Raw genomic sequence first — 27,168 nt, forward strand, 5'->3', positions numbered from 1 at the left:
ACAGGATGAACCTGAGATATTTCATGTTTTATCTGCTCAACTTCATTTCATTTATTAATAAACATCCATTCCTGCATTTCAGGCCTGTAACACATTCCAAAAAAAAGTTGGAACAGTACAGTATTTACCACTCTGTAATGTTGCCATTCCTTTTCACCACTTTTAATAAAGAAATAATCCATGAGAGATCGTGCGTTACTGCGATTTTATCACGGGGAAGGATGTTTTGGCATGACGAGAAGCCTAAAAAGTTTTTCCCCGTGATAAAATCATAGCAGTAACGCACGGTCTCGAGTGGCTTACTGCTTTTATAAAACGGCGGTCAACATAAAATATAATAAAATACAACAATGTTCAATTTATAAATGTTTTTATTTACGAAAACACTTACAAAAAGCATTCTTCTGCGAAATCAGATAGTCCGCTAACAGTGTTACTAGGCAACATGAGGGCGAACATAACATTAGCAATAAACATTCCTCCACAAACACTATTACACTATTTCTTGGACGAAACACCCGCTTAATGATTAGGATTACTGTTTACATTAATCTGGACATTTCCATGTATAGTACATTACTTAAAATAGTGTTTTGTACTTTTTCTTTTCAGTGGAGTATTAATATGGAATGATGTGAGGTGGTCATAGGTGTGTGTATATCGGGGATTTTACAACGGCTTAGAACGCGGCTCAGCCAATCAGATTTTAGGACCGGAACTATCCGTTTTATAAAAGACGTTTTGGCACAGAGGATACCAAGCGATTTAATGTTTTAGCTTTTATTTTGTCCCATTCTTCCTGCAAACACGTCTCAATGTACTTTTCTGCATTAATGCTGCCATCACAGAAGTGTAAATGATCTTTGCCAAGGGCACTGACATAGCCCCATACCATAACAGACCCTGGCTTTTGGACTTGTTGCTGATAACAGTCTGGATGGTCCTTTTCGTCTTTGGTCCGGAGCACACAGCGTTAATTTTTCCAAAAAAGACCTGGAATGCTGATTCATCTGACTACAATACATGTTTCCACTGTGTGATGGTCCATCCTAGATGCCTCAGAGCCCAGAAACTGTAAATATGACGTATGAATGTGGAGCATCGAACTGAGTTCTTTTAAAATGCAGATAAACTCTCATTGTTTTTTTTTGTATAAAGTCGTACAAGTGTAATTTATTTGCACTAATTAATTGCACTAATTAATTTGGTCTTGTCAGTGACAATTCAATCATTTTCGGTACACGGTGAGAGATGTTAGCTGGTATGCTAGCAGGTTGTGTTACATAAACCCATCGGTTTGAAAGACTTGAGGCTGTGTTAGCTTAGTAAGCAAAAACTGAAGATTCTTGCGTAATTCTTGTAAACCTGTCTGTAGTGCGTGTAAATAATCAGCCTTATGAGTTCTATGTCTTATTAGAATCCTCTTTACTTAGGCAGCTATCTAGAACGGCGGCACAGTGGTAAACCGGCGGCAGGGTCATGGGCAGCCAAGGCTCACTGATGCACGTGGGGAGCGAAGGCTGGCCCGTGTGGTCCCATCTAACAGACGAGCTACTGTAGCTCAAATTGCTTTAGAAGTTAATGCTGGTTCTGATAGAAAGGTGTCAGAATACACAGTGCATCACAGTTTGTTGTGTATGGGGCTGCATAGCCGCAGACCAGTCAGGGTGTCCATGCTGACCCCTGTCCACCGCCGAAAGCGTCAACAATGTGCACATGAGCATGAGGTATGCTAGCAGGTTGTGTCACATAAACCCATCGGTTTGAAAGACCTGAGGCTGTGTTAGCTTAGTAAGCAAAAACTGAAGAGGCGTAATTCATATAAACCTGTCTGTAGTGCGTCTAAATAATCTGCCTTATGAGTTCGATGTCTTATTGGAATCCTTTTTACTTAGGCAGCTACCTAGGAAGGCAGTAGGCAGCAAGGCAGTTCATTAGGTTTACAGACAGACCCAATGTCAGCATAAAAATTTACCTGGAGCTGCATGGATTTGGTTTCAGTGGCTTAGCATCCAAATACAAGCCTAAGATAAGATAAGCAATAAGCAATTCCAAAAGTCAGCGGAGTGAGCACACCACCACCACGGGGGCACTAAAAGCATGTCCTCTCGAGTGCATGATGGTCTGACACTGTTTAAATTGCTTTAGCAGGCAGGCTTTATCAGCCAGCATTTTACCAATGTCGGTACAGTGGAACCTTGGGTTACGAACGGTTTACCATACAAACATTTTGCGTTACGAATGATCTTTTTCAACTTAACGTACGAACAAATTTCGGATTACGAACCGAAATTCATGAAACACATGACGTCACGAACAAGTTAACTCCGATCGCCTCTCTCTTTTTATATACAGTATACAGTGAGCAAACATTTGGACAGCGAACAGTGTTTTTTCTGTGTTGTCTTTATATTTTGTACAATTTTATATTAAAATGGCCTCAAAGAAGTTGCGGAGGAAGTGCAGTGGTGAGAAAATGAACAAATCTATTACTGTTTGTTGTTGTATAATTACTCCTGCCAGTAGCGGTCACTGTGTATCAGACAGAGGGGACACTGAGTGAGAGAGAAGAAGGAAGTCACTTAGTAAAGTAGTCTTTCTTTCGTGCAATTACATCTACAAAATACAACAGTATTGAAATAAAGAAGGAGATAAAAGAGAAATATGAGAGTTATTGTTGTTTCTGGTAGATACATTTTATAAAAAAAAAAAAAGAAGGAAATGTATTATGGTGTATGGTACAGCACACGTACTGTACTGAAATGTGATGTGTTTTTTTTTTTTCCCCAGTTTTTATCCCCCAGTCTAGTCGTGTCCAATTACCCTGATTGCGTCCTCTATACTGATTCGACCCTTCACCGCTGACTGATGACGCCTCTCAACTGACATGCACCCCCTCCGGCACGCACAGTCAGTACAGACTGCATTTTTCACCTGCATGAGTCAAGTTCATACACTTGACGGGCAATGTGTATAGAGGGCCACACCCCCATCAGCATTATTCCTCAGCCCCTGTGCAGGCGCCATCAGTCAGCCAGCAGGGGCCGCAGTCGCACCAGTTATGAGGACCTATGATCCGACTCTCTTACACTCTAACCCTGAACAACAGTCGATCGTTGTTCATGCAGCCGCCCAGCCCAGTCGGAAAGGCAGAGCTGAGATTCGATACAATGTATTCAAAACCCCAACTCTGGTGAGCTAGCGTACTTTACCGCTGCGCCACCTGAGTGGCCTGTGATGTGTTTTATGTACAGTACTGTGTGTTGTTGTTTATTATTGTTTATTACAGGAATGTCTATTCTATAATTTAAGATTTAAGGGAAAATATACTTGTATTTATAACAAAAAATACCATTTAAGACATTAGAAAGGTTAGGTAAGGGGGTGTTTTGGGAGGTCTGGCACGGATTAATTCTGTTTACATTATTTTTTATTGGAAAAATAGATTTAACTAACGAACATTTTGACTTTCGGAACCAATTAAATTTGTAAGTCAAGGGTCTACTGTATACCTGTAAGAAAACAAATCTTTGCAGTCATGTTGAACAATGTGGTAGAACAGTGTAGTCAGTAATATCAGCAAATAGAAAGACCAACCAGGTATTAATACCCATGGAAATATTCAGGTGACTAATGTTAACACGTTTATGAAGAAATTATGCATTTCACAGCTCACAGAGGCACAGAACATTCCAGGAATTCACATTTTACAAATACTAAGCTGTTCAGCTCAGTCCCTAAAAGCTACCGAGATTAATTTTTCTACTTTAACATATTGCATATAGACGAGAAAGAACATTGTGATTAGCTAATGTGTCGAATTAGGCCTGTTTAAAGAACTGCTTTTCATTCTGTACTGCTTGTGCCTCTCCAAAACCGAACAGAAAAATTCAGCATGATTAATTTGAAAAGCATATGGAAATCCATTGGAAACAATTGATTATGTGTCTGGAAAGCAACAAAAGAAAATTCATCAAATTTTAATATGGATACAAAGATCTACAACAAACTTTTAGTTCTATCTAAACTATGTAAAAAGTGCCTTAAGTAAGCACAAAACCTACAGCCTCTAGATACTGTATATTGTGTACAATACATAGCCAAAAGTATGAGGACAGTTGATCATTAGTGTGTTAGACAACCAATTGTCTTGGCTTAATGAAATTTGTGCCTATATAGTCAAAAGTGAGGTCAAGCAGGTCAACATTCAAAGTAAATGTATTTTTCTTGGGGTTTTAGGAAATATTTTTTGATGCAAATGCAGCAAAATGTACAACCCCAAATCAGAAAAAGTTGGGACAATATGGAAAATGCAAATAAAATAGAAATGCAGTGTTCCCTACATTAACTTTGACTTGTATTTAATGGCAGGCAGTTTGAACCCAAGGTTCATACTGTCCATTGTAAAACAGACATGTCTTAAGATGTGCAACAGTACGGGGTTGTCGTTGTCGCATTTTTCATTTCAAAATTCTCCACACATTTTCTATTGGGTCCAGTACCCGCCCCCTCTTTTTCCGCAGCCATGCCTTTGTAATGTGTGCAGCATGTGGTTTTGCATTGTCTTGTTGAAAGATGCATGGACGTCCCTGGAAACGATGACGTCTTAAAGGCAGCATATGTTGCTCTAAGATCTCAATGTACTTTTCTGCATTAATGCTACCATCACAGAAGTGTAAATGACCTTGCCAGGGGCACTGACACAACCCCATACCATGACAGACCCTGGCTTTTGGACTTGTTGCTGATAACAGTCTAGATGATCCTTTTCGTTTTAGGTCCGGAGCACACGGAATCGATTATTTTCCAAAAAAGACCTGGAATGCTGATTCATCTGACCACAATACACGTTTCCACTGTGTGATGGTCCATCCTAGATGCCTCAGAGCCCAGAGAAGTTGATGCAGCTTCTGGACATGGTCAACATGAGGCTTCTTTTTTGCACAGTAAAGTTTTAAGTGGCATGTAACTCTGTATTGTAGTGCTTGACAAAGGTTTGCCAAATTAATCCCTTGCCCATGTGGTTATGAAATATTTTTTGACGCAAATGCAGCAAAATGTACAACCCCAAATCAGAAAACGTTGGGACAGTATGGAAAATGCAAATAAAATAGAAATGCAGTGTCCCTTACATTTACTTTGACTTTTATTTAATTGCAGACAGTTTGAACCCAATTGTAAACTCAATTATAAAAAGTGCTATACAAATAAAATTTACTTGACTATAAGTAAGAAATTAAAAGTAAATGTAAGAAACTCTAATAAACTGTTTTTTTAATTTGCATTTTCCATGCTGTCCCAACTTTTTTCTGATTTGGGGTTGTATATAAAAAAAAAACCCAGCCAACTCACAATAAGGACCTGGGGCAGTAAATAGTAATTTGCAGAAACTGACCAAGAAGCTTCACACACTTGAACTTACAACAACCCTCAGCAACTGGATCCTGAACTTTCTCACAGGAAGACCTCAGTCTGTAAGAATCGGCAATCAAATGTCCAACACAACAATCATAAACACTGGAACACCCCAAGGCTGCATATTGAGTCACTGCTCTACACCATCTTCACGTATGACTGCATAGCCTCCCAGACCAACACCAGTGTCATCAAACAGTCATTGGACAGATCACTGGAGGTAATGAGACAGTATAGGAGAGAGGTGGAAGAGAGCAATGGTGCCTGGAAAACAATAATTCCCTAAATATCAACAAGACTAAGGAAATGATTGTTGATCTAAGAAAGAGAAGAGAGCGGCAGCACACACCAGTACATATGGGGGACAGAGATAGACAGGGTAAACGTCTTTAAATTCTTTAGTGAGGATCCCACCTGGTCACACAACATGTCAAATTTCGTAAGGAAACCGCATCAAGAACTGTTATTCATCAATAGCTGATATAATCATATAAGGGATTACTTTGGCAAACCTTTGTCAAGCACTACAGTAAAGAGTTACATGCACCAATGCCACTTAAAACTTTACTGTGCAAAAAAGAAGCCTTATGTTTATCATGTCCAGAAGCGAGGTCGACTTCTCTGGGCTCAGAGGCATCTAGGATGGACCATCACACAGTGGAAATGTGTATTGTGGTCAGGTGAATCAGCATTCCAGGCCTTTTTTGGAAAAAATGGACGCCGTGTGCTCCGGACCAAAGATGAAAAGGACCATCCAGACTGTTATCAGCAACAAGTCCAAAAGCCAGGGTATGTCATGGTATGGGGCTGTGTCAGTGCCCTTGGCAAAGGTCATTTACACTTCTGTGATGGCAGCATTAATGCAGAAAAGTACATTGAGATCTTAGAGCAAAATATGCTGCCTTCAAGACGTCATCTTTTCCAGGGACGTCCATGTATTTTTTAACAAGAAAATGCATACATTACAAAGGCATGGCTGTGGAAGAAGAGGGTACGGGTACTGGACTGGCCTGCCTGCAGTCCTGACCTGTCCCCAATAAAGAATGTGTGGAGAATTTTGAAACAAAAAATGTGACAATGACAAACCCGTACTATTGCACATCTTAAGACGTGCAGGAAGAATGGGACAAAATAAAAACCTGAACGTCTTTTAAATGTGGTAAAAAGGAATGGCAACATTACAAAGTGGTAAATGCTTTACTGTCCCAACTTTTCTGGAAGGTGTTGCAGGCGTGAAATGCAGGAATGGATGTTTATTAATAAATGAAATGAAGTTGACCAGACAGAACATGAAATATGTCAGGTTCTTTTATCCAACGCAACTTACAACTGTGACCAAATACACTGCAAGCAGTTGAGCATTAATGGAACCAATAACCTACCATTTTAAAGCCCAGTATCTTAATCACTAAGCTAAATTACATTTAACAAAATGTGTTGTTTTTATAAATTCTCTAACCGTCAGCATTTACAAACTGCAATTTCTCTCCAACTAGATATTCTTCCAGCTCATTTTCTTTCAGCCCAGTCAAACCTCACTTGAACTATAATAAGCTCGTACTTTTAAGTCCCGCAGGCTTTCTAAAATCGTAGCGTTCCAGAAGGATCTTAACCTTCAGCACTCCAGTTACCAGGGCCTCACCATGTTTCCAGGGATTACGCAGAAGATTCAGGGAGCTCCGAGGATTAGCTGAGGGATTAAAATGACCATTCTCAACCTGCTAATCCAGCCATCTGTCAGAAATCAGGTTCCATTTCTAGCCTGTTTACTTCCTCGGTGTGATAGAATGTCGAAGACTTAACACAAACACGCATACAACACACATTCTTAGGGTTTTTCGAAGTGTGCTGTGTTAGAAAACTGGAAAACATAGAAGAAATGGAGGAAACATACCTGCTTAAACATCCTGGAGTGAAGAAGAAGATTATGCATGGAGGACGTGGCCCACTGCCTCACTTTCCAAGCGGGACTAAGGTAGGACACAAAACTGGAGTGATTAATGCTTTATATATCACATTGTTTTATGTGGTTTATGTCTAACAGTTAGAATTAATCTGTCTCTTGTATATACTGTACATCGGCTGTGACTTTTTGGAGGTTTTCTTAGCTTTCAGCCCTCTGTCTTGGTGACAGTTAGGAGCATTTTTCATGACAATACCAACATTAATCCTATCCATTTAGCAGGGGATGTACTGAACCAAATACAACTTCTTTAAGAGTAGAAATCAGAAAAAGTTGGGACAGTATGGAAAATGCAAATAAAATAAAAATGCAGTGCTCCTTACATTTACTTTGACTTTTATTTCATTGCAGACAGTTTGAACCTGAGATATTTCATGTTTTATCTGTATTCCTGCATTTCAGGCCTGCAACACATGGGACGGGGGCAATTTAGAGCTAGTAATGAGGTGAAAAAACTAAATAATTATGTGATTCCAAACAAGTGATTGCAATCATGGTTTGGTACAAAAGCAGCATTCAGGAGAGTCTTTAATCAGCAAAGATGATCAGAGGATCTCCAGTTTGTCAACAAATGTGTGAGAAAATTACATAAATGCTTTAAAAACAATGTACCTCAAAGAACGATTGGAAGTGATTTGCATATTTCTCCCTCTACAGTGCATAATATCATTAAACCATTCAAGGAATCGGGAGGAATTTAAGTGTGTAAAGGCCAAGAGCGCAAGCTTAAGCTGAACGCCCGTGATCTTCATTCCCTTTAGGCGGCACTGCATCAAGAACCGCCACTCAACAATAGCTGACATAACCACATGGGTGAGGGATTACTTTGGCAAACCTTTGTCAAGCACTACAATACATGCACAAATGCCACTTAAAACTTTACTATGCAAAAATGAAGCTTTATGTTAAAAATTTCAGAGGCAGCATCGACTTTTCTGGGCTCGGAGGCATCTAGGATGGACCATTCTAGGTCTTTTTTGAAAGAAATGGATGCCGGGTGCTCAAAAAAAATCTTAAGACGTGTTTTAAAAAATCTTAAGACGTGTTTGCAGGAAGAATGGGACAAGATAAAAGCTGAAACACTAAATCGCTTGGTATCCTCGGTGCCAAAATGTCTTTTAAGTGTGGCAACATTACAAAGTGGTAAATGCTTCACTGTCCCAACTTTTTTGGAATGTGTTGCAGGCCTGAAATGCAGGAATGGATGTTTATTAATAAATGAAATGAAGCTGAGCAAAGAAAACATAAAATATCTCAGGTTCATCTTGTCTGCTATGAAATAAAAGTCAAGGTAAATGTAAGAATTCTGATTTGGGGTTGTATTTTTTTTTTTTTTTGACTGGTCTGTCAGATTCAGTGTCTCATCTTCATCCTCTGTTCGCCAACCATATTAATGCCCTTTCCTCGAGAATAACCTTACCATTGTTAACTGCTGCTTTGATGCAGTTTACTCCACATGGACCTTCAGGCAGCTAAAAGACTGACTGCCTGATGTAAAAAAAACATGTAGGAAGCAACAATGGGTTGTAATAGAACCTCTTTATAGAAAACTAAGACATTTAGTGTCTTGAAAAAGGGGCTAAAATGTTTTAGGACTGACTGTTAAAAAAAAAGACAATGGCACCCCTAAAAATACAGCATGCGTAAGGAAATACAAGGCTATGATTTGATGTCTCTTTTCTGTCCTAACTGTCTCTATTTCTCTGTTTTTCTCCCTCTGCACAAAGCTGGTGTTTCATTTCCAAACGCTGTTGGACGCCTTCGAAAGAACAGTGATTGATGACAGCCGGAAAAACAAGCAGCCGACCGAAATATTTGTGGGGAAAATGTTTAAGATGGAGGTGTGGGAGGTGCTGTTAACCTCCATGAGGATCGGTGAAGTGGCAGAGTTTTGGTGCGATGCCATCGTAAGTGCTAGAGTTGAGAACACGCCCACCTTCATGTCTTGCTTGTCACATTATGACTGTAAATTATGTCTTAATTAGTTTTTAAGACTTGTTAACAAATGAAATGTCATAATTTTTTTGTAGTAGGCATTTCAAGTGGCAATACAGTCTATTATGCTAGGAAACAGTGGCGTAACTAGAAGCTCATGGGCCCCAGTGCGAAATACATTTTTGGGCCCCCTCAACAGATAGATGGATGGATAGACGGACAGACAGACAGACAGACAGACAGACAGATAGATAGATAGATAGATAGATAGACAGAAAGACAGATAGACATAGATAGATAGATAGATAGATAGATAGATAGATAGATAGATAGATAGATAGATAGAGAGAGAGACAGACAGACAGACAGACAGACAGACAGACAGACAGACAGACAGATAGAGACAGACAGATAGACAGACAGACGGATAGATACAGACAGACAGACAGACAGACAAATAGATAGAAAGATAGATAGACAGACAGACAGACAGACAGATATAGACAGACAGATAGGTATAGACAGACAGACAGATAAATAGACAGACAGACAGAAAGATAGATAGACAGACAGACAGACAGATAGACAGATAGATACAGACAGACATATATAGACAGACAGACAGACAGATAGGTACAGACAGACAGACAGACAGATAGATACAGACAGACATAGATATAGACAGACCAGGAACCCTAGAAGCAATACACCTAGAATACCTCATTTTTCAATCACACCAATGGTTTGGCTTGGCCAGTCCTCATACTGGTATATTTGGGAAATTGGATTATGTGAAGCAAACCCATGTTGGCATTAACCAAGAGCATAGAATTAAATCTGTAACTTTATAGCTCTGATCCACCAGCATTACCTGCTGTGCCACCATGCCAACATCACTATGAAACTATATTACACTAACCCACACAGACACGGGGAGAACATGCAAACTCCACATAAAGACGATCCGGAATGCTCCACCTGGGGAACGACCCCAGGACCTTTATGCTGTGATGCCACCATATATAGGCCATTTAAAATAGATCTAAGTGACATCACAAGAGATCTCCCATCATGTGTGATTCTTTTTACTCCTCTTAATTAAATGCAATGGGACCCCCCCTCTAGGCTGACTAACGCCCCCTGAGAACCACTGGCCTAGAGGATATTTGGTAGTAGGCCCACTGGCTATTTCCCTTATTATTTTTTGGATAGGTGTCAGATCTACCTCTACCTTAAATGTCAGAATAAAGCAGTTTGTATTTACACCGATCAGCCATAACATAAAAATCACCTCCTTGTTTCTACACTCACTGTCTATTTTATCAGCTCCACTTACCATATAGAAGCACTTTGTAGTTCTACAAAGAGTACAAAGAGTGTACAAAGTGCTTTTATATGGTAAGTGGAGCTGATAAAATGGACAGTGAGTGTAGAAACAAGGAGGTGGTTTTAATGTTATGGCTGATTTAATGGTATTAATGAATGAGTGAATTATTGTAATGTAATATGAATGGATTGATAATGTTACAAGATTGTTGTAATAAAAACTAAATAATGATAAAACTAAATAATATTAAATCACAATGTTTTGTTCAGCACACAGGCCTCTATCCTATCGTATCTAAAGGGATGCGGCTGGCGGCACAGGGACGGGACCCGCTGGAAGGTCAGAAGCACACGTGTGGCATGGGCAACGTCTTTCACTACCATTCCACAGGCTTCCCTGAGCTCGACGAACTGATGAGAGTGCCTCAGCCTCTAATCTTCATTATGGAGCTAATCTCGGTAGGACAGAGTATGCACACACACATACACACACACACACACACACACACACCTTTATAACTTAGCATTGCTTTCCTGAACCTCTGCCTTCAGCAGATTTGCTGCTGCCCGAACCACTCAAGGCTGAGCACAGCAGAATGTTAGGCAATCATGTGATAAACACTGGGGAGAAAAGCTGTTTCCAAAATTCATCCAAGTGCAACAGACTCACCTGCTCTCCCCCTCTCTCTCTTTCTAAACCTATCTGTCCCTTTTACTGTCTGTTTTTATTTAGGTAGGTGAACCATTCTCCTACCATCCAGAGTCCTGGCTCATGGGGAAGGATGAGAAAATGCAGCTTGTCCCCTCACTTCACCTTCAGGGCAACAGTTTGGTCCGGGAGAGACGTTACCGTGAGGCGTCAGAAAAGTACAAGGAGGCTGTGCTACTCCTACGCATCGTCCAGTCAAGGGTAAACGCAACTATAATTTACAAATATATTTTTAATTACATTATTTTATTTTTTTTACATCTATTTAACAAAAACAGTACAAAAATATGCAACCCCAAATCAGAAAGTTGGGACAGTATGGAAAATGCATAAAAATACTTATTTCATTGCAGAAAGCTTGAACCCAAGATATTTCATGTTTTGTCTGCTCAACTTTATTTTATTTGTTAATAGAACTCCAGGTCTGCAACACATTCCAAAAAAGTTGGGACGTGGGAAATTTAGGGCTAGTAATGAGGTGAAAAATCTAAACGATGTAATTCCAAACAGGTGATGTCAACAGGTGATTGTAATCATGGTTTGGTACAAAAGCAGCATCCAGGAAAGGCTGAGTCTTTGATGAGCAAAGATGATCAGAGGATCTCCAGTTTGACAAGGAAAGTGTGAGAAAATGATTGAAATGTTTAAAAACAATGTACCTCAAAGAAAGATTGGAAAAGATTTGCATATTTCTCCCTCTACAGTGCATAATACTGTATCATTAAACGTTTCAAGGAATCAGGAGGAATTTCAGTGTGTAGAGGACAAGGGTGCAAGCTTAAGCTGAACGCCCGTGATCTTCAATCCCTCAGACAGCACTGCATCAAGAACCGCCACTCAACAATAGCTGATATAACCACATGGGTGAGGGATTACTTTGGCAAACCTTGGTCAAACACTACGATACAGAGTTACATGCACAAATGCCACTAAAAACTTTACTGTGCAAACAAGAAGACTTATGTTAACCATGTCCAGAAGCGGCATCGACTTCTCTGGCCTCGGAGGCATCTAGGATTGACCATCACACAGTGGAAACGTGTATTGTGGTCAGACAAATCAGCATTCTAGGTCTTTTTTGGAAAAAATGGACGCCGTGTGCTCCGGACCAAAGATGAAAAGAACCATCCAGACTGTTATCAGCAACAAGTCCAAAAGCCAGGGTCTGTCATGGTATGGGGCTGTGTCAGTGCCCTTGGCAAAGGTCATTTACACTTCTGTGATGGCAGCATTAATGCAGAAAAGTACATTGAGATCTCAGAGCAACATGTGCTGCCTTCAAGACGTCGTCTTTTCCAGGGACGTCCATGCATTTTTCAACAAGACAATGCAAAACCACATGCTGCACACATTACAAAGGCATGGCTGAGGAAGAAGAGGGTACGAGTACTGGACTGGCCTGCCTGCAGTCCTGACGTGTCCTCAATAGAGAATGTGTGGAGAATTTTGAAACGGACAATGAGACAACAACGACCCTGTACTGCTGCACATCTTAAGACGTGTTTGCAGAAAGAATGGAACAAAATTAAACCTGAAACACTAAATCACTTGAAAGTATGCTTGAAGTCATTGGCTGATTTTTTAAAATTTTCCTATGATGTCAAGCAAAAAGGCAAATAGGCTTTAAAAATAACAGATACACCTCAACTGGCCTATCAAAAGCATCTGAAGTCATGATATTGTGGCTATGGCGAGGAAGAACAAGACATTTCTGCTCTTTTCAAACTACAGGAGACGGCACTATTTAGTCAGTTGCTTCAACAGCCTGAAGAAGAGGCTCAATCTTAATATACAGACCACTCCCGCTATATCTAAACGTGCACAGAACGGGTTCACCAAATCTAGTCGTATCCATTTACCTGCATTATGCTTCCTCTTTACTGATGTTGATCTCCACCTTGGTTAAAGAAAGCCGAGACTGACACACACCCCCTCCGACACTTGTGTAGCATCCGACTGCATGTTTTTACCTGCACGAGGCGAGTTCATATGCGGATCAGCTTTGTGCACGGAGGGCCACACCCTGATCAATGCATTATCCCTCGTCTCTGTGCAGCCAGCAGAGGTCGTAACCGAATCAGTTATGAGGTCCCGTCCAGCAACAACAGCCAATTGTTGTTTGTGTGGCGAAGCGCCCAGCTCTGGTGTGCGCCACCTGAGCGGCCATTAAAAGCGTACATTTTATTCTGAATGTATGCTGGTCTGATTTAGCAGCAGCATTATTGCTGCCAAAAGGTGGTTCTACCCGTTGAATTAAATCAAATTTAAAAACAAAGGTTTATTACTGTTCCAGCCAGAACCTCATATAGTTTATCACTCTGCCTAAATACAGCACAAATGTTCTTTTTTATGTATGAGTTGTATATTTTATGGAATGTATTATAATACGTCGCTGCATATTCTGAAATCGTAAAAATATGCACTTTGTACTTTCAGCATAATACATCTCGTATGGTCTAGCATTATGTGGAACGGGAAATGTGCAGGTCATATGTTAGCTGATTATCTCCTTCAGCATGTAGGAGGAGGTAACACGGCCACACACTATTATAAACAGAAGGCTGGGAGGAATATGAAGGTTATATAAATTCAGATAATTCATACCCTCAGGATGTAGCCAGTCCTGCAGAGTGCTCACAAGGTCCTGTTGTGTTTTTGCAGGAGATGCCAGGAGATGAGGACTATATTAAACTGAGTAAACTCATCATTCCTCTGGTCCTCAATTACTGCCAATGCATGCTAGAGCTGGAGGAATACTATGAGGTTATAGAGCACACCACAGAACTGATTGACAAGCACAAAGGTATGTATATTAAAGCGTGCGAAATGATTCATAATACACCACTTACTTTAACTATTAATGACACTGGTTTTACACTCCAAATCTCTAGATAGCGCTTCTATACATGAATAGTGCAGTTAACGTTATGTGACTTATAACTATCCCACATATAATAAATTTTAATTATTCATTCATTCATTCATTCATTTTCTTATACGCTTATCCAATTAGGGTCACGGGGGGGGATGGGGGGTGGCTATCCCAGCTTTTCAATGGGCGCAAAGCACACAATAACACCCTGGATGGGAGGCCAGTCCATCGCAGGGCAGACACACACACACACACACACACACACACACTCATCCATATCCATTCACTTATAGGGCAATTCAGTGTCTCCAGTTAACCTGACTGTGAGGAAACCCACACAGACACGGGGAGAACATGCAAACTTCACACAGAAAGGACCCAGACTGCCCCATCTGGGGATTGAACCCAGGACCCAAGCCACCGTGCCGCCCTAATTTATGTTTTTTTTTTATATTTTCTTTATGCATTTTCTTCCTTTTTTTCTCCCTTTTTAGCACGTCCAGTTGCCCCATTGCATCATGCTTCCTCTCCACCAGTGCCGATCCCTGCTCTGATTGAGGAGAACAAAGCTAACCCACGCCCTCTTGACACATGGGCAGCATGCCGTATGCATCTTATCACTTACACTTTGACGAGTGCAGTGCAGCTTAGCTGCGTGTACGGAGAGACACACCCTAAGAGCACTCTTTTCTCATCTCTGTGCAGGCGCCACCAATCAGCCAGCAGAGGTTGTAATTGCACCAGTCATGAGAGAAAGAGACCCCCTCTGGCTTAGTCCCGCCCATATCTGAACAACAGGCCAATCGTTGTTCATGTCGCTGCTCAGCCTCAGCCGGCAAGGCAGAGCTGAGATTCGATACGATGTATTTGAGATTCCAGCTCTGGTTCCAGCGTGTGTTTTTACCTCTGCGCCACCTGAGCGGCCGTGCCGCCCTAATTTTAATTAGTTTTTATTAATTTTGTTTGTGCTCTGGTGGCGCAGCTGTCTAAAATAACAGCCCACCACCACCCTGTGTCAGGCTGGAATCAAGTCAAGTCAAATTTATTTGTATAAATAATCTTACAAAAGTGTGAGGTTAAATAAGGCTTTGAGGTAGAACCTTCTTACATGGCACCAAGTAACATTTTGGAAAGTGCTATCTGACATATCTGACGCTGACTATGAAAGAAAGGAATTTGGAGAATATTGGAAGCCTTTTGCATTAACCTGCACCTAGACCCATACGTTGGATGTGCCAACTGTGACTTTTTTGCTGTAGATCATTGAATCTTTTGTTTAATTGCATACATGGTTATTGAATCATGGTACCTAGAAACTTCTGGAGTTCAGTTTAAAAGTCGTTGAGTTTTAAGGTATTTTTTCCCATAAGGATGTATGGGAAACCTGTTAATGCCTTTCATGGTCCTGTGGAACTGCATATATTTTAGGCTAATATAAACACTGAAAATAACACAAATATGATAATAAAAAACAGTGAATTACAATTAAAAACAGTTAGTAATAATACAGTAAAATACAATAAAACCTGCACTTTTCCTTTACTTCATTACTGTTTCCTTATGCTTCTTGATTGTTTATATACGTGATCATGAAATACTGTATTCCATTCAGTAAAGGCACATTCACATGAGAAGTGGCATAAAAATAGCTTTTGCGCTGGCTGTGCCATTATTTCCTGTGGAATGTGTCAGTGCACAAATCTTAACCTGACTTATTGTACTAAAACAACAAGCAGGGAATTTAATCAGTGGAGAGAACTTATGAGCAGTAATATTTAAGGAGAGAGGGTTTTAGTGTTTCTATGTCATTTTTTAATACATTAAGTCATGTAGGGCTGTTTTTTACTGTAAGTGTTATAGACTCTCTTGGAAAAGCTGATTCTCACATTTTCTCAGAACCCCGAGCTATAACACAAGTTTAAAAGTGTAACAGAAGAAAAATCCAGCGAAACACAGACACATGTGGACGCTTTAAGAGTGAATTTGACGGTTATTCCACACAAATGTAGCTTTGTCTCATATTCACACTTTAATGACATTTTAGGGCACCGCTCAAGCCAAGAGCTGAACAAAGCGGCAGTTGCACACAAGGGAAACGCTTTAAACGCGAGTTTAAAGGTACACATTTCTCAACAAAGTTTCAAAGATTTTGAGTTTAGGGGTTACAAAGTACCACTGTAATTTTATAACATGAATGCACGTTGTGGCTTCTTTATAACAGGTCTAAAAAACTGATGCCACAGTGGCACAGAAACGTACTAAACCTGCTAACTCACCACCACAGAAAACTGAGCTCTTGAGGCTGAGCCTTAACCTGCCCAGGCACTCAATAAATACAATTGGTTGTGTCTAAGGGATGAAAGGCTGGTAGGGTTTCTCCTCATTGCAGCTGCAACAGACACAAAGACAAGTAGTCTCTCTGTCAGAATTCAGTGTAAAGAAGTGCCTGGTGACTTCACATGTGTTGGAGGGGGTGGTTACTACTTTTCATCCACACGTGATGTCACACTTTCTTCCCAAGTGTTATTCATACCTTCTTTTTTATTCAAATCTTAGTGGATCATCTGTGAAGTAATGTCCTTGCTGTACCTGCAAAGCAGGTGCAACATTTATAAGCAGATATTACAGGCAACTCAAACAACACGTCTTACTCTATCTGGACTCAAAGTCTATTGGTTCTGGGAGTGGCGTTTAATAGGCATTGAGTTTCAAGGTATTTTTTCCCATAAGGGAAACCTGTTAATGCATTCAATGGTCCTGTGAAACTACATATATTTTAGGCTAATGTAAAATAATGGGGTTGTTTTTCACACTTATACACCGAAAATAACACAAATATAATATAAAAACACTGAAATACAACTAAAAACAGTTAAAAATTAACAAAAAAACCCCCAATAAAACTCTAACTTTACCTCTTTGCTTTTTACCTTTAATTCTTTATTGTTTCTGTTGCTCTGCCTGTGCAGTTATTTCTTATGTCTTCTATATGAGTGTGCCAGTGCACAAAACTTAACGTGACTTTGTACTAAAACAACGAGTGAGGAATTTCATTAGTGGAGAGAACTTATGAGCAGTAATAATTAGGAGAAGTTTAGTGCTCCTGTGTCATTTATTTAATACATTGTCACGTAAAGATTTTTTGTTAACTATAAGCGTTTTAGACTCTCTTGAAAAAGCTGATTCTCACATTTTTTAGCACTCGAGCTATAACACAAGTTTAAAAGTGAAACAGTGAGGAAAATCCAGCGAAACACAGACACATGTGGACACTTTAAAGTGAATTTGATGGTTATTCCACACATATGCAGATTCCTCTCATATTCGCACTTTGATGACATTTTACCGCAAAAAAACGTTTAGTTTAAAGGTACAAATTTCTCAACAATGAGTGTCAAGTTTCAAAGATTTCGAGTTTTGGGCATGTACCACTGTAATACAATAACATGAATGCACATTGTGGGTAGCTGATCACAATGTGGCTTCTTTATAACAGGTCTGAAAAACTGATGCCACAGTGGCACAGAAATCTTGTGTGCTTACTCACCACCACAAAAAACTAAGCTCTTTAGTTTTACACTGGTCAGGCACTCAGTAAATACAAGTGGTTGTGTCTAAGGGAGGAAAGGTTGGTAGGGTTTCTCTTCATTTTCACTGCAACAGCCACTTCTGCTTTCTGGTTGAGGTGCCAGCACAATTAGTGTGAGAATTCTCTGTGTGAGAATCCAGTGCTGGTCGGTGTGGCCCCTTTTCATCCACACATGATGTCACACTTTATTAGCAGTCACCATACATCCTCCTTCCATCCTGCCTCATCCAAGCATTGTTCCTACCTACTTTTTAGTTCATATCTTAGTGGATCACCACCCAACACCCTTGTTAAATATGCTGATGACACCACAGTAATAGGTCTCATATCAAACAATGATGAGACTCACTACTAATAAAATGAATGCAGCAGAAATCCTTTAATATGAGGACCTATACTAGGCTTTTAAGTGTGGCATATCTGAGTGATCTAAAGCAGGGTTTTTCAAACTGTCCATGATCCACGACCCAGGCAACACAAACAATGCTTCATACTCTATCTTACATGATGTAACATAAAGCCTTCACAAAGCAGTGTTCACGTACAAGTTTATTTAATTATCATTATCTTTCTCTGTGACCTATTTTTTCAGCTTTTGAACAACCCTGATCTAAAGTGACACATATACAAGCTTAGGCCCTGTGGTGTATTTTTATGTGCTTGGTAACCTTATCTTCACAATAACAGTGCTTTACAGATGCAGATGATGTGACTGGCATATTCCCGAGACTAAATTCTAACACAAATCCATGGCTGTCAGAACAGTGCAATACAAACTTGAGCATTCCTTTGTGAAAACATTAAAAATATCATGTTTTTTTTTTTTTTTTTTATTCTCTCCAGACTGTGTCAAGGCTTACTATAAACGAGCTAAAGCTTATGCGGCTGTCTGGAGTGAGAAGGAGGCCAAACGAGATTTCCTCATGGTGTCCAACCTGGACATTACATTGGCCAGGCTGGTCCAGAAAGAGTTACAGCTCCTCTCAGAAAGGATGAAGGAGAAATACTGGGAGGACAAGGAGATGTACTGGAAGAAGCTTGACGAGAAAGAGAAAAACAAAGGTGAGGAAGAGGGGGATAAAGAAAAAGAAGTAATTCCAGACAGACAAGAGGAACTGAAGCATCAGAATGAGAACTTTCAGTGTCCTCAAAAGGAGGTCAAAGAAGAGCAGGCACATATGAGTGCTGAGGCAACAAGACAAAATAGTCAAATAAAAGAATCAGCACCGGAGGCTGATCTGACCAAGGGCAACGACAGACAGCAGATGTTACGGCTCATTATGCTGCTCCAGGATGAAGGGACTTTCTATATTAAAGAGAAGCGCTTCTCTGAAGCCATGGAGAAATTCAAGAAAGCTCTGGAGTATGTGGACTATCTTCAAAACCAGGTAAGCATACTGATACTGACACCTGTGTGTATGACTTAAGTGTCTCCATACATATGTTTTTTTATTGCAATGTTGGATTGGCTACAGTTATTCGTACAGTAATACAGTATATTGCTGTTATTTAATATACAGTATGTAAAGTAATGTACCTTTCAGTCTTTGTTGATGTTATTTTTATAATGTGTACGTTCATTGTAGTATAAATCTACTGTAGATTTTTTTTTATCTAGCTAGCTACCCAAAACCCACAACATTCCATCTGTTTATCCATCCATCCATCCATCCATTCATCTATCCATCCATCCATCTATCTACCCAAAAACCAACCAACCAACCATCCATCCATCCATCCATTTATCTGATAAATATATCCATCCATCTAGCCAATCCATCCATTCATTCATCCATCCATCCATCTAGCTACCCACCCACCTACCTACCTATCCATTTATCCATCCATTCATCTAGCTACCCATCCATTCATCTATTCATCCAGCCATCCATCCGTACATCTATCTAGCTATCCATCCATCCATCCATCCATTCATCTATCAATCCATCCATCTATCTACACAAAAACCAACCAACCATCCATCCATCCATCTAGTGGGTAGACGTCCATCTTTCTATCTATCTATCTAGCTACCAAAAACTCATCCATCCATCCAGCATACCCCCATCCATCCATCCATCCATCCATTTATCTGATAAATATATCCATCCATCCATCTAGCCAATCCATCCATTCATTCATCCATCCATCCATCTAGCTACCCACCCATCCATTTATCCATCCATCCATTCATCCATCTAGCTACCCACCCACCTACCTACCTATCCATTTATCCATCCATTCATCTAGCTACCCATCCATTCATCTATTCCTCCATCCATCTATCTGTACATCTATCTAGCTATCCATCCATCCATCATCCATACATCATCCATACATCATCCATACATCCATCTATCTATCTGGCTACCCATCCATCCATTCATCCATCCATCCATCCATCTATCCATCCAATAATTAATTCATCCATCCATCCATCTAGCTACCCACCTACTTACCCATCCATTCATCTATCTAGCTACCCATCCATCCATGTATTTATCTGATAAATATATCCATCCATCCATTCATTCATCCATCTAGCTAATCCATCCATTCATTAATTCATCCATCCATCTACCCACTCACCTACCCATCCACCCATCTATTTATCTACTGTATTTATCTGATAAATGTATCCATCCATTCATCTAGCTACCTACCCATCCATCCATCTATCTAGCTACCCATCCATCTATCAATTCATTCATCCATCCATCTAGCTAGCTATATATCCATCCATCCGTCTAGCTACCCATCCATCCATTCATCCATCCATCCATTTGTCCATCATCCAACCATCCATCCATCCCATCCATCTATCCATCTGATAAATCAATGTGTAATCCTACACACACAATAGTAGACAATAAACAACTTTTAACTTTGGTTTGTCCAATCTACATAACTCATTTTATTTGTGAATTTGTGAAAGTTATTTTATTACTTCTGGTGAATGCACATTACATGATTAGTTGAAGATGAGTGGTTAAACACTACACAATGTATCTGTTGCAGACTCAGACCCTTTTTATAAAAAAACAGGCTGTCATTAATTATACAATAAACATGAAAACTGTATATGTACTGTATATGACTGCTGAAACAGTGCATGAACAAAAAGGGTTATTGCAAAATATATAGGCTGGTTGCCGTTCCTTTTCACCACACTTAAAAGATGTTTTGGCACTGAGGATACCAAGCGATATGTTCCTCTAAGATCTCAATGTAATTTTTTGCATTAATGCTGCCATCACAGAAATGTAAATGACCTTTGCCAAGGGCACTGACACAGTCCCATACCATGACAGACCCTGGCTTTTGGACTTGTTGCTGATAACAGTCTGGATGGTCCTTTTTGTCTTTGGTCTGGAGCACACGGCATCCATTTTTTCCAAAAAAGACCTGGAATGCTGATTCATCTGACCACAATACACGTTTCCACTGTGTGATGGTCCATCCTAGATGCCTGCAAGCCCAGAGAAGTCAACGCCACTTCTGGACATGGTTAACATAAGGCTTATTTTTTCCATTTGTGCATGAAACTCCGTATTGTACTGCTTGACAAAGGTTTGCCAAAGTAATTTCTTGCCCATGTGGTTATATCAGCTATTGTTGAGTGGTGGTTCTTGATGCAGTGCCGTCTGAGGGATCAAAGATCACAGGCATTTTTTAAACACATTGTTTTTAAACATTTCAATAATTTTCTCACGCATTTGTTGACAAACTGGAGATCATCTGATCATCTTTGCTCATCAAAGACTCAGCCTTTCCTGGATGCTGCTTTTGTACCAAACCATGATTACAATGACCTGTTTGGAATCACTTCACCTCATTACTATCCCTAAATTGCCCCCATTCCAACTTTTTTTGGAATGTGTTTTGAAATAAATAGGTTAAAAACCACTCAGGGATTTTAATAAAAATCAGTTCAGTTGTATGATAAAAAAGTAGCATAGTGAAGCGGCCTGATGTTTGATCTTTGTTTACATGAAATAGTACAGAGTAAAAGTATGAAGAAATCCCTGCAGGCATTTAAAACTCACGCAACCACATTTCTCAAAGTGTGTGTATCTATGTGTGTGTGTGTGTGTGTGTGAGTGTGTGTGTGTGTGTGTCCAGGAGGTGGACTATAAAGGAGAGGACTGGGAGTCTCTGGAGAAGGTACGCCTGCCACTCACTTTGAACTTAAGCCAGTGCAAGCTTGAGCTTGGGGAATACCAGGAGGTGGTCGCGGTTAACAGTAAACTATTAAAAACTCATGAAGGTGAGTTTCTACTTAACGTCAAGTAAAAGTCCCGAACATGTACTCACAATCACATACACTGACTTACTTCAACCGACTAACCTAAGAAAGAAGCAGCAGTGCATACAGGGATCTTTTATTGCAATCCTGCTGGGAAATTAGAGCTCTAACTCTTTTAAGCAGTATGTAGAGAGAAAGCAGTGTGTCTATAGCAGTGAGCTGCTTATTTCTCTTCTTTCTTATCTCATCTTGTTACTTTACATTTCTCTGGTTTCTGTGAATTTTAACCCACCTGTATCATTTAGCCTTTTGAATCTATCACCGGAGCCCCTTAGAAATTAGTCCAAACTTAAACAGCAAACATCAGATTAAAATTACAAATCAGAAAACGTTGGGACAGTATGGAAAATGTAAATAAGATAAAAACACAGAATTTCTTACATTTACTTTGACTTTTATTTCATTGCAGACAGGATGACCATCTGTCTCATATCACCTGAGATATTTCATGTTTTATCTGCTCAACTTCATTTCATTTATTAATAAACATCCATTCCTGCATTTCAGGCCTGCAACAAAAAAAGTTGGAGCAGGGGCAATTATGGGATAGGGACAATAATGATGTGATTCCAAGCAGGTGATTGTAATCATTTGCATATTTATCCCTCTACAGTGCATAATATCATCAAACCAGTCAAGGAATCAGAAGGATTTTCAGTGCGTAAACGCCAAGGGCGCAAGCTTAAGCTGAACATCTGTGATCTTCGATCCCTCAGACGGCACTGCATCAAGAACCACCACTCAACAATAGCTGATAAACCCACTTGGGTGAGGGATTATTTTGGCAAACCTTTGTTAAGCACTACAATACAGAGTTACATGCACAAATGCCACTTAAAACTTTACTGTGCAAAAAAGAAGCCTTATGTTCACCATGTCCAGAAGCGGCATTGACTTCTCTGGGCTCGGAGGCATCTAGGATGGACCATCACACAGTGGAAATGTGTATTGTGGTCACATCAGCATTCCAGGTCTTTTTTTTGTGTGGAGAATTTTGAAACGAAAAACGCGACCAACGACGACCCCGTACTGTTGCACATCTTAAGACGTGTTTGCAGGAAGAACAGGACAAAATAAAAGCTGAAACACTAAATCACTTAGTATCTTCGGTGCCAACATTGCAAAATGGTAAATGCTTTACTGTTCCAACTTTTTTTTAAATGTGCTGCAGGCCTGAAATGCAGGGAAGGATGTATACTGTCTGCAATGAAATAAAAGTCAAAGTAAATGTGACACTGTGTTTTTATTATTTGCATTTTAAATACTGTCCCAACATTTTCTGATATGGAGTTTGGTATTTGGTACTGTCTGTATCCCAATTATTTTAAATTGATCAGTGTTTATGCTTATTAATACATGCTTTTAATGTTTATTAGTATAAAGTGGATATAAAACTATTTAAAGTTTAAAAAATTGTTAAAGCATCTCTGGTCTACTCATTCTCTCTTTATTTTCTTTCTTCACCTTCTTCCTCTCTAAGACAACTTAAAAGCCATCTATCAGCGTGCTCGTGCCCACTCTGCCCTGTTCAATGACAAAGAGGCACGGCGTGACTTTTCCAGAGCAGAGCGTCTTGACCCCGACCTCAAGCCCATCATCAAACAGGAGCTGAAGAAACTGTCAGAAAATCTCCGGGCCAAGTATGTACATGAGAAAAAGAACTACTGGACCATCAGCAGGGAGAAATGGGAACAGGAAGTGAAGTCAAAGCAGTTCCATAAAACGGAGGGAAAATGTGCTGAAAAGAGCAATGGTGGCAGAAAGAACAGGGATAAAGGACAAGCAATGAAGATAAAAAGCTCTGACAAAGCAGAGTGCTCATTTAGCCAAAGAGGACAGGATGAAGAGCAGAAAAGCACTCAAGATCTTACAGAGGAAAATGCAGAACCCAAACATAACCCTGTAGATGAAGACACAGATTTAGCTCAGTTAAAAACAGGGACTGAAAATCCAGACAGAAAGCTTGACACAACTTGCCAAATTAGGGAAAGCACTCATTTAACAGCTCCAGAAGAAGCTGTTAAAACACAGATGCCACACAGTAAGTGAAGAGTGCCAATGCCCAAGCAGATTCAATTAACACAGCAGGCATGGTGCCAGAACACAGAGGTTCTAGGTGCAGAACAGCTGGCACAGCACAACCAGCCTAAATGTAGTGAGTCTACAGTATTAAAGTATTAAATATACAAGAAAAGACAATGGAAAGGTAACCACACCCTAGAGATGCATGAAGAAATTAACACTTTTAGAGACCGACCAGGCATAACATTATAACCACTGACATCTCTTCATCACAGCACCTGTTAGTGGGTGGGATATATTAGGCAGCAAGTGAACATTTTATCCTCAAAGTTGATGTGTTAGAAGAAGGAAAAATGGGCAAGCGTAAGGATTTGAGCGAGTTTGACAAGGGCCAAATTGTGATGGCTAGACGTCTGGGTCAGAGCATCTCCAAAACTGCAGCTCTTGTGGGTTTTCACGGTCTGCAGTGGTCCGAGGAAGGAACAGAGGTAAACCAGCATCAGGGTCATTGATGCACTTGGGAAGCGAAGGCTGGCCCGCGTGGTCCGATCCAACATATGAGCTACTGCAGCTCAAATTGCTGAAGAAGTTAATGCTGGTTCTGATAGAAAGGTGTCAGAATACACAGTGCATTGCAGTTTGTTGCGTATGGGGCTGCATAGCTGCAGACCAGTCAGGGTGCCCATGCTGACCCCTGTACACTGCCGAAAGCGCCAACAATGGGCACGTGAGCATCGGAACTGGACCACGGAGCAATGAAAGAAGGTGGCCTGGTCTGATGAATCATGTTTTCTTTTACATCACGTGGATGGCCGGGTGCGTGTGCGTCGCTTACCTGGGGATCACATGGCATCAGGATGCACTATGGGAAGAAGGCAAGCTGGCAGAGGCAGTGTGATGCTTGTGCAATGTTGTGCTGGGAAACCTTGGGTCCTGCCATCCATGTGGATGTTACTTTGACACGTACCACCTACCTAAGCATTGTTGTAGACCATGTACACCCCTTCATGGAAACAGTATTCCCTGATGGCTGTGGCCTCTTTCAGCAGGATGATGTGCCCTGACACAGCAAAAATGGTTCAGAAATGGTTTGAGGAGCATAACAACAAGTTTGAGGTGTTGACTTGGCCTCTAATTTCCCCAGATCTCAATCCAATCAAGCATCTGTGAGATGTGCTGGACAAACAAATCAGATCCATGAATACCCTACCTCACAACTTAAATGAGTTAAAGGATCTGCTGCTAACATCTTGGTACCAGATACCACAGCACACCTTCAGGGGTGTAGTGGAATCCATGCTTCAATGGGTCAGGGCTGTTTTGGCAGCAAAAGGGGGACCAACACAATATTAGGAAGGTGGTCATAATGTTATGCCTGAGTTATAAATCTTTTTTTTCTTTGGGATGTTGAGTATATTCAATTGCTTTATGTACTGTTATACACTGTATAACTTTAGAGGTTTGTAAATTGGTTTTTAGGTGGGTAAGAAGCTAAATTTAAGCTAGGATCACCATGTGCAGTGTCTAGTGTTTGGCACAATGGTTTCATTTATTATATTTTTCATTATTATATGTTTCATTTATTATTATCATTCTGGTCAGGGTCGAGGCAGGTTCATGTCTACCATGAAACACTTGATGCAAAGCAGGAATACCCTGGAGAGGGAACCAATCCACTGTGGGTCTCTAATCACCTTAGACATAGCCAGGGCAAGCTGTAGCCTAGTGGTTAAGGTACTGGACTAGTAATCAGAGGGTCACTGGTTCAAGCCCCACCACTGCCAGGCTGCTGCTGTTGGGCCCTTGAGCAAGGCCCTTAACCCTCAATTGCTCAGACTGTACGCTGTAACTGTAATGTAAGTCGCTTTGGATAAAGGCGTCTACTAAATACTAAAAATGTAAAAATGTAAATGCAATTCTGTCTGTGTAGATACCTTGTCAGCCGATAGCATGGCTGAGATTCTAATCCCAGTTCCATTTCTTTGTAGCAGTGGGTTAGTGTAACAGACCACTGCGCCATCCAAGCGCCCAAAGTGGTGTAACGTAAAATGCCATTGGACTCCTAAATAGAATAATAGAATGCCTTTATTTGTCATATATACATACAGTATACATGTGTACACTCACTCACTTTCTTAACCTCTTATCCAATTAGGGTCGCAAGGGGGTTCTGGAGCCTATCCCAGCTTTTCAATGGGCGCAAGGCACACAGTAACACCCTGGACACACACACATACACACACCCATTCACCTATAGAGCAATTCAGTGTCTCCAATTAACCTGACTGCATGATTTTGGACTGTGGGAGGAAACCGGAGCTCCCGGAGGAAACCCACGCAGACACAGGGAGAACATGCAAACTCCGCACAGAAAGGACCCGGACTGCCCCGCCTAGGGATCGAACCCAGGACCTTCTTGCTGTGAGGTGACAGTGCTACCACCGAGCCACCGTGCCGCCTTACATGTGCACAGTCTAACGAAATTCTTTCTTCGCATATCCCAGCTTGTTTGAAAGCCAGGGTCAGAGCGCAGCGTCAGCCATTGCACGGCACCCCTCGAGCTGAGAGGGTTACGGGCCTTGCTCAAGGGCCTAACAGTAGCTGCATGGCAGAGCTGGGATTGGAATTCTCAACATGTCAATTGATAGCCCAAAGCTCTAACCACTAGGCTACCACTGTTCCCCAAATAATGGAAACACATGCGACATGCTTTACCATCAGGTCATCTGATGGTATCTGTAGTTTCCTGAAGGACTTTTTGAGAACCTGTGGCTGTTTTGATGCTTTGGGGTACATTTAGCAGACACTTTTATCCATATCGACTTACAATTATGACAATACAGTTTAAGCAATAATTGTTATGCTCAGGGGCCCAACAGTGGCAACTTGGCAGTGATGAAGCTTGAATCTGAAATCTTCTGATTACTAATCCAGTACCTTAACCACTGAGCTACCACTGTTGGTACTACTGGTCCATTCAAATATTTAGTAAAACAATGAACTCACTTAAAGAACTGCCAGTGAATGCCAG

General features: G+C 40.6%; 1 protein-coding gene across 1 annotated transcript; it reads left to right on the forward strand.

Annotated features, from left to right (window-relative positions):
- The first annotated feature begins 7,294 nt into the window (after positions 1–7,294).
- Positions 7,295–26,702, forward strand: LOC134318679 (aryl-hydrocarbon-interacting protein-like 1). Its single transcript, XM_062999619.1, has 9 exons — positions 7,295–7,390; positions 9,106–9,285; positions 10,910–11,098; positions 11,373–11,549; positions 14,010–14,151; positions 18,653–19,197; positions 21,932–22,076; positions 23,596–23,929; positions 26,642–26,702. Exons 1-9 carry the CDS (start codon positions 7,295–7,297, stop codon positions 26,700–26,702), a joined length of 1,869 nt encoding a protein of 622 aa, XP_062855689.1.
- The last annotated feature ends 466 nt before the right edge of the window (positions 26,703–27,168 follow it).

Source organism: Trichomycterus rosablanca, chromosome 8 (assembly GCF_030014385.1).
Source record: "Trichomycterus rosablanca isolate fTriRos1 chromosome 8, fTriRos1.hap1, whole genome shotgun sequence".
Classification (NCBI taxonomy): domain Eukaryota; kingdom Metazoa; phylum Chordata; class Actinopteri; order Siluriformes; family Trichomycteridae; genus Trichomycterus; species Trichomycterus rosablanca.

What these genes read in the sequence shown, in the direction of transcription:
- LOC134318679 (XM_062999619.1), top strand. Translation starts at nt 7,295, where the DNA reads ATGGAGGAAACATACCTGCTTAAACATCCTGGAGTGAAGAAGAAGATT. An exon ending in ACTTTCCAAGCGGGACTAAG is followed by an intron (nt 7,391 to 9,105) that starts GTAGGACACAAA and finishes CTCTGCACAAAG; the next exon opens with CTGGTGTTTCATTTCCAAAC. An exon ending in TCATTATGGAGCTAATCTCG is followed by an intron (nt 11,099 to 11,372) that starts GTAGGACAGAGT and finishes GTTTTTATTTAG; the next exon opens with GTAGGTGAACCATTCTCCTA.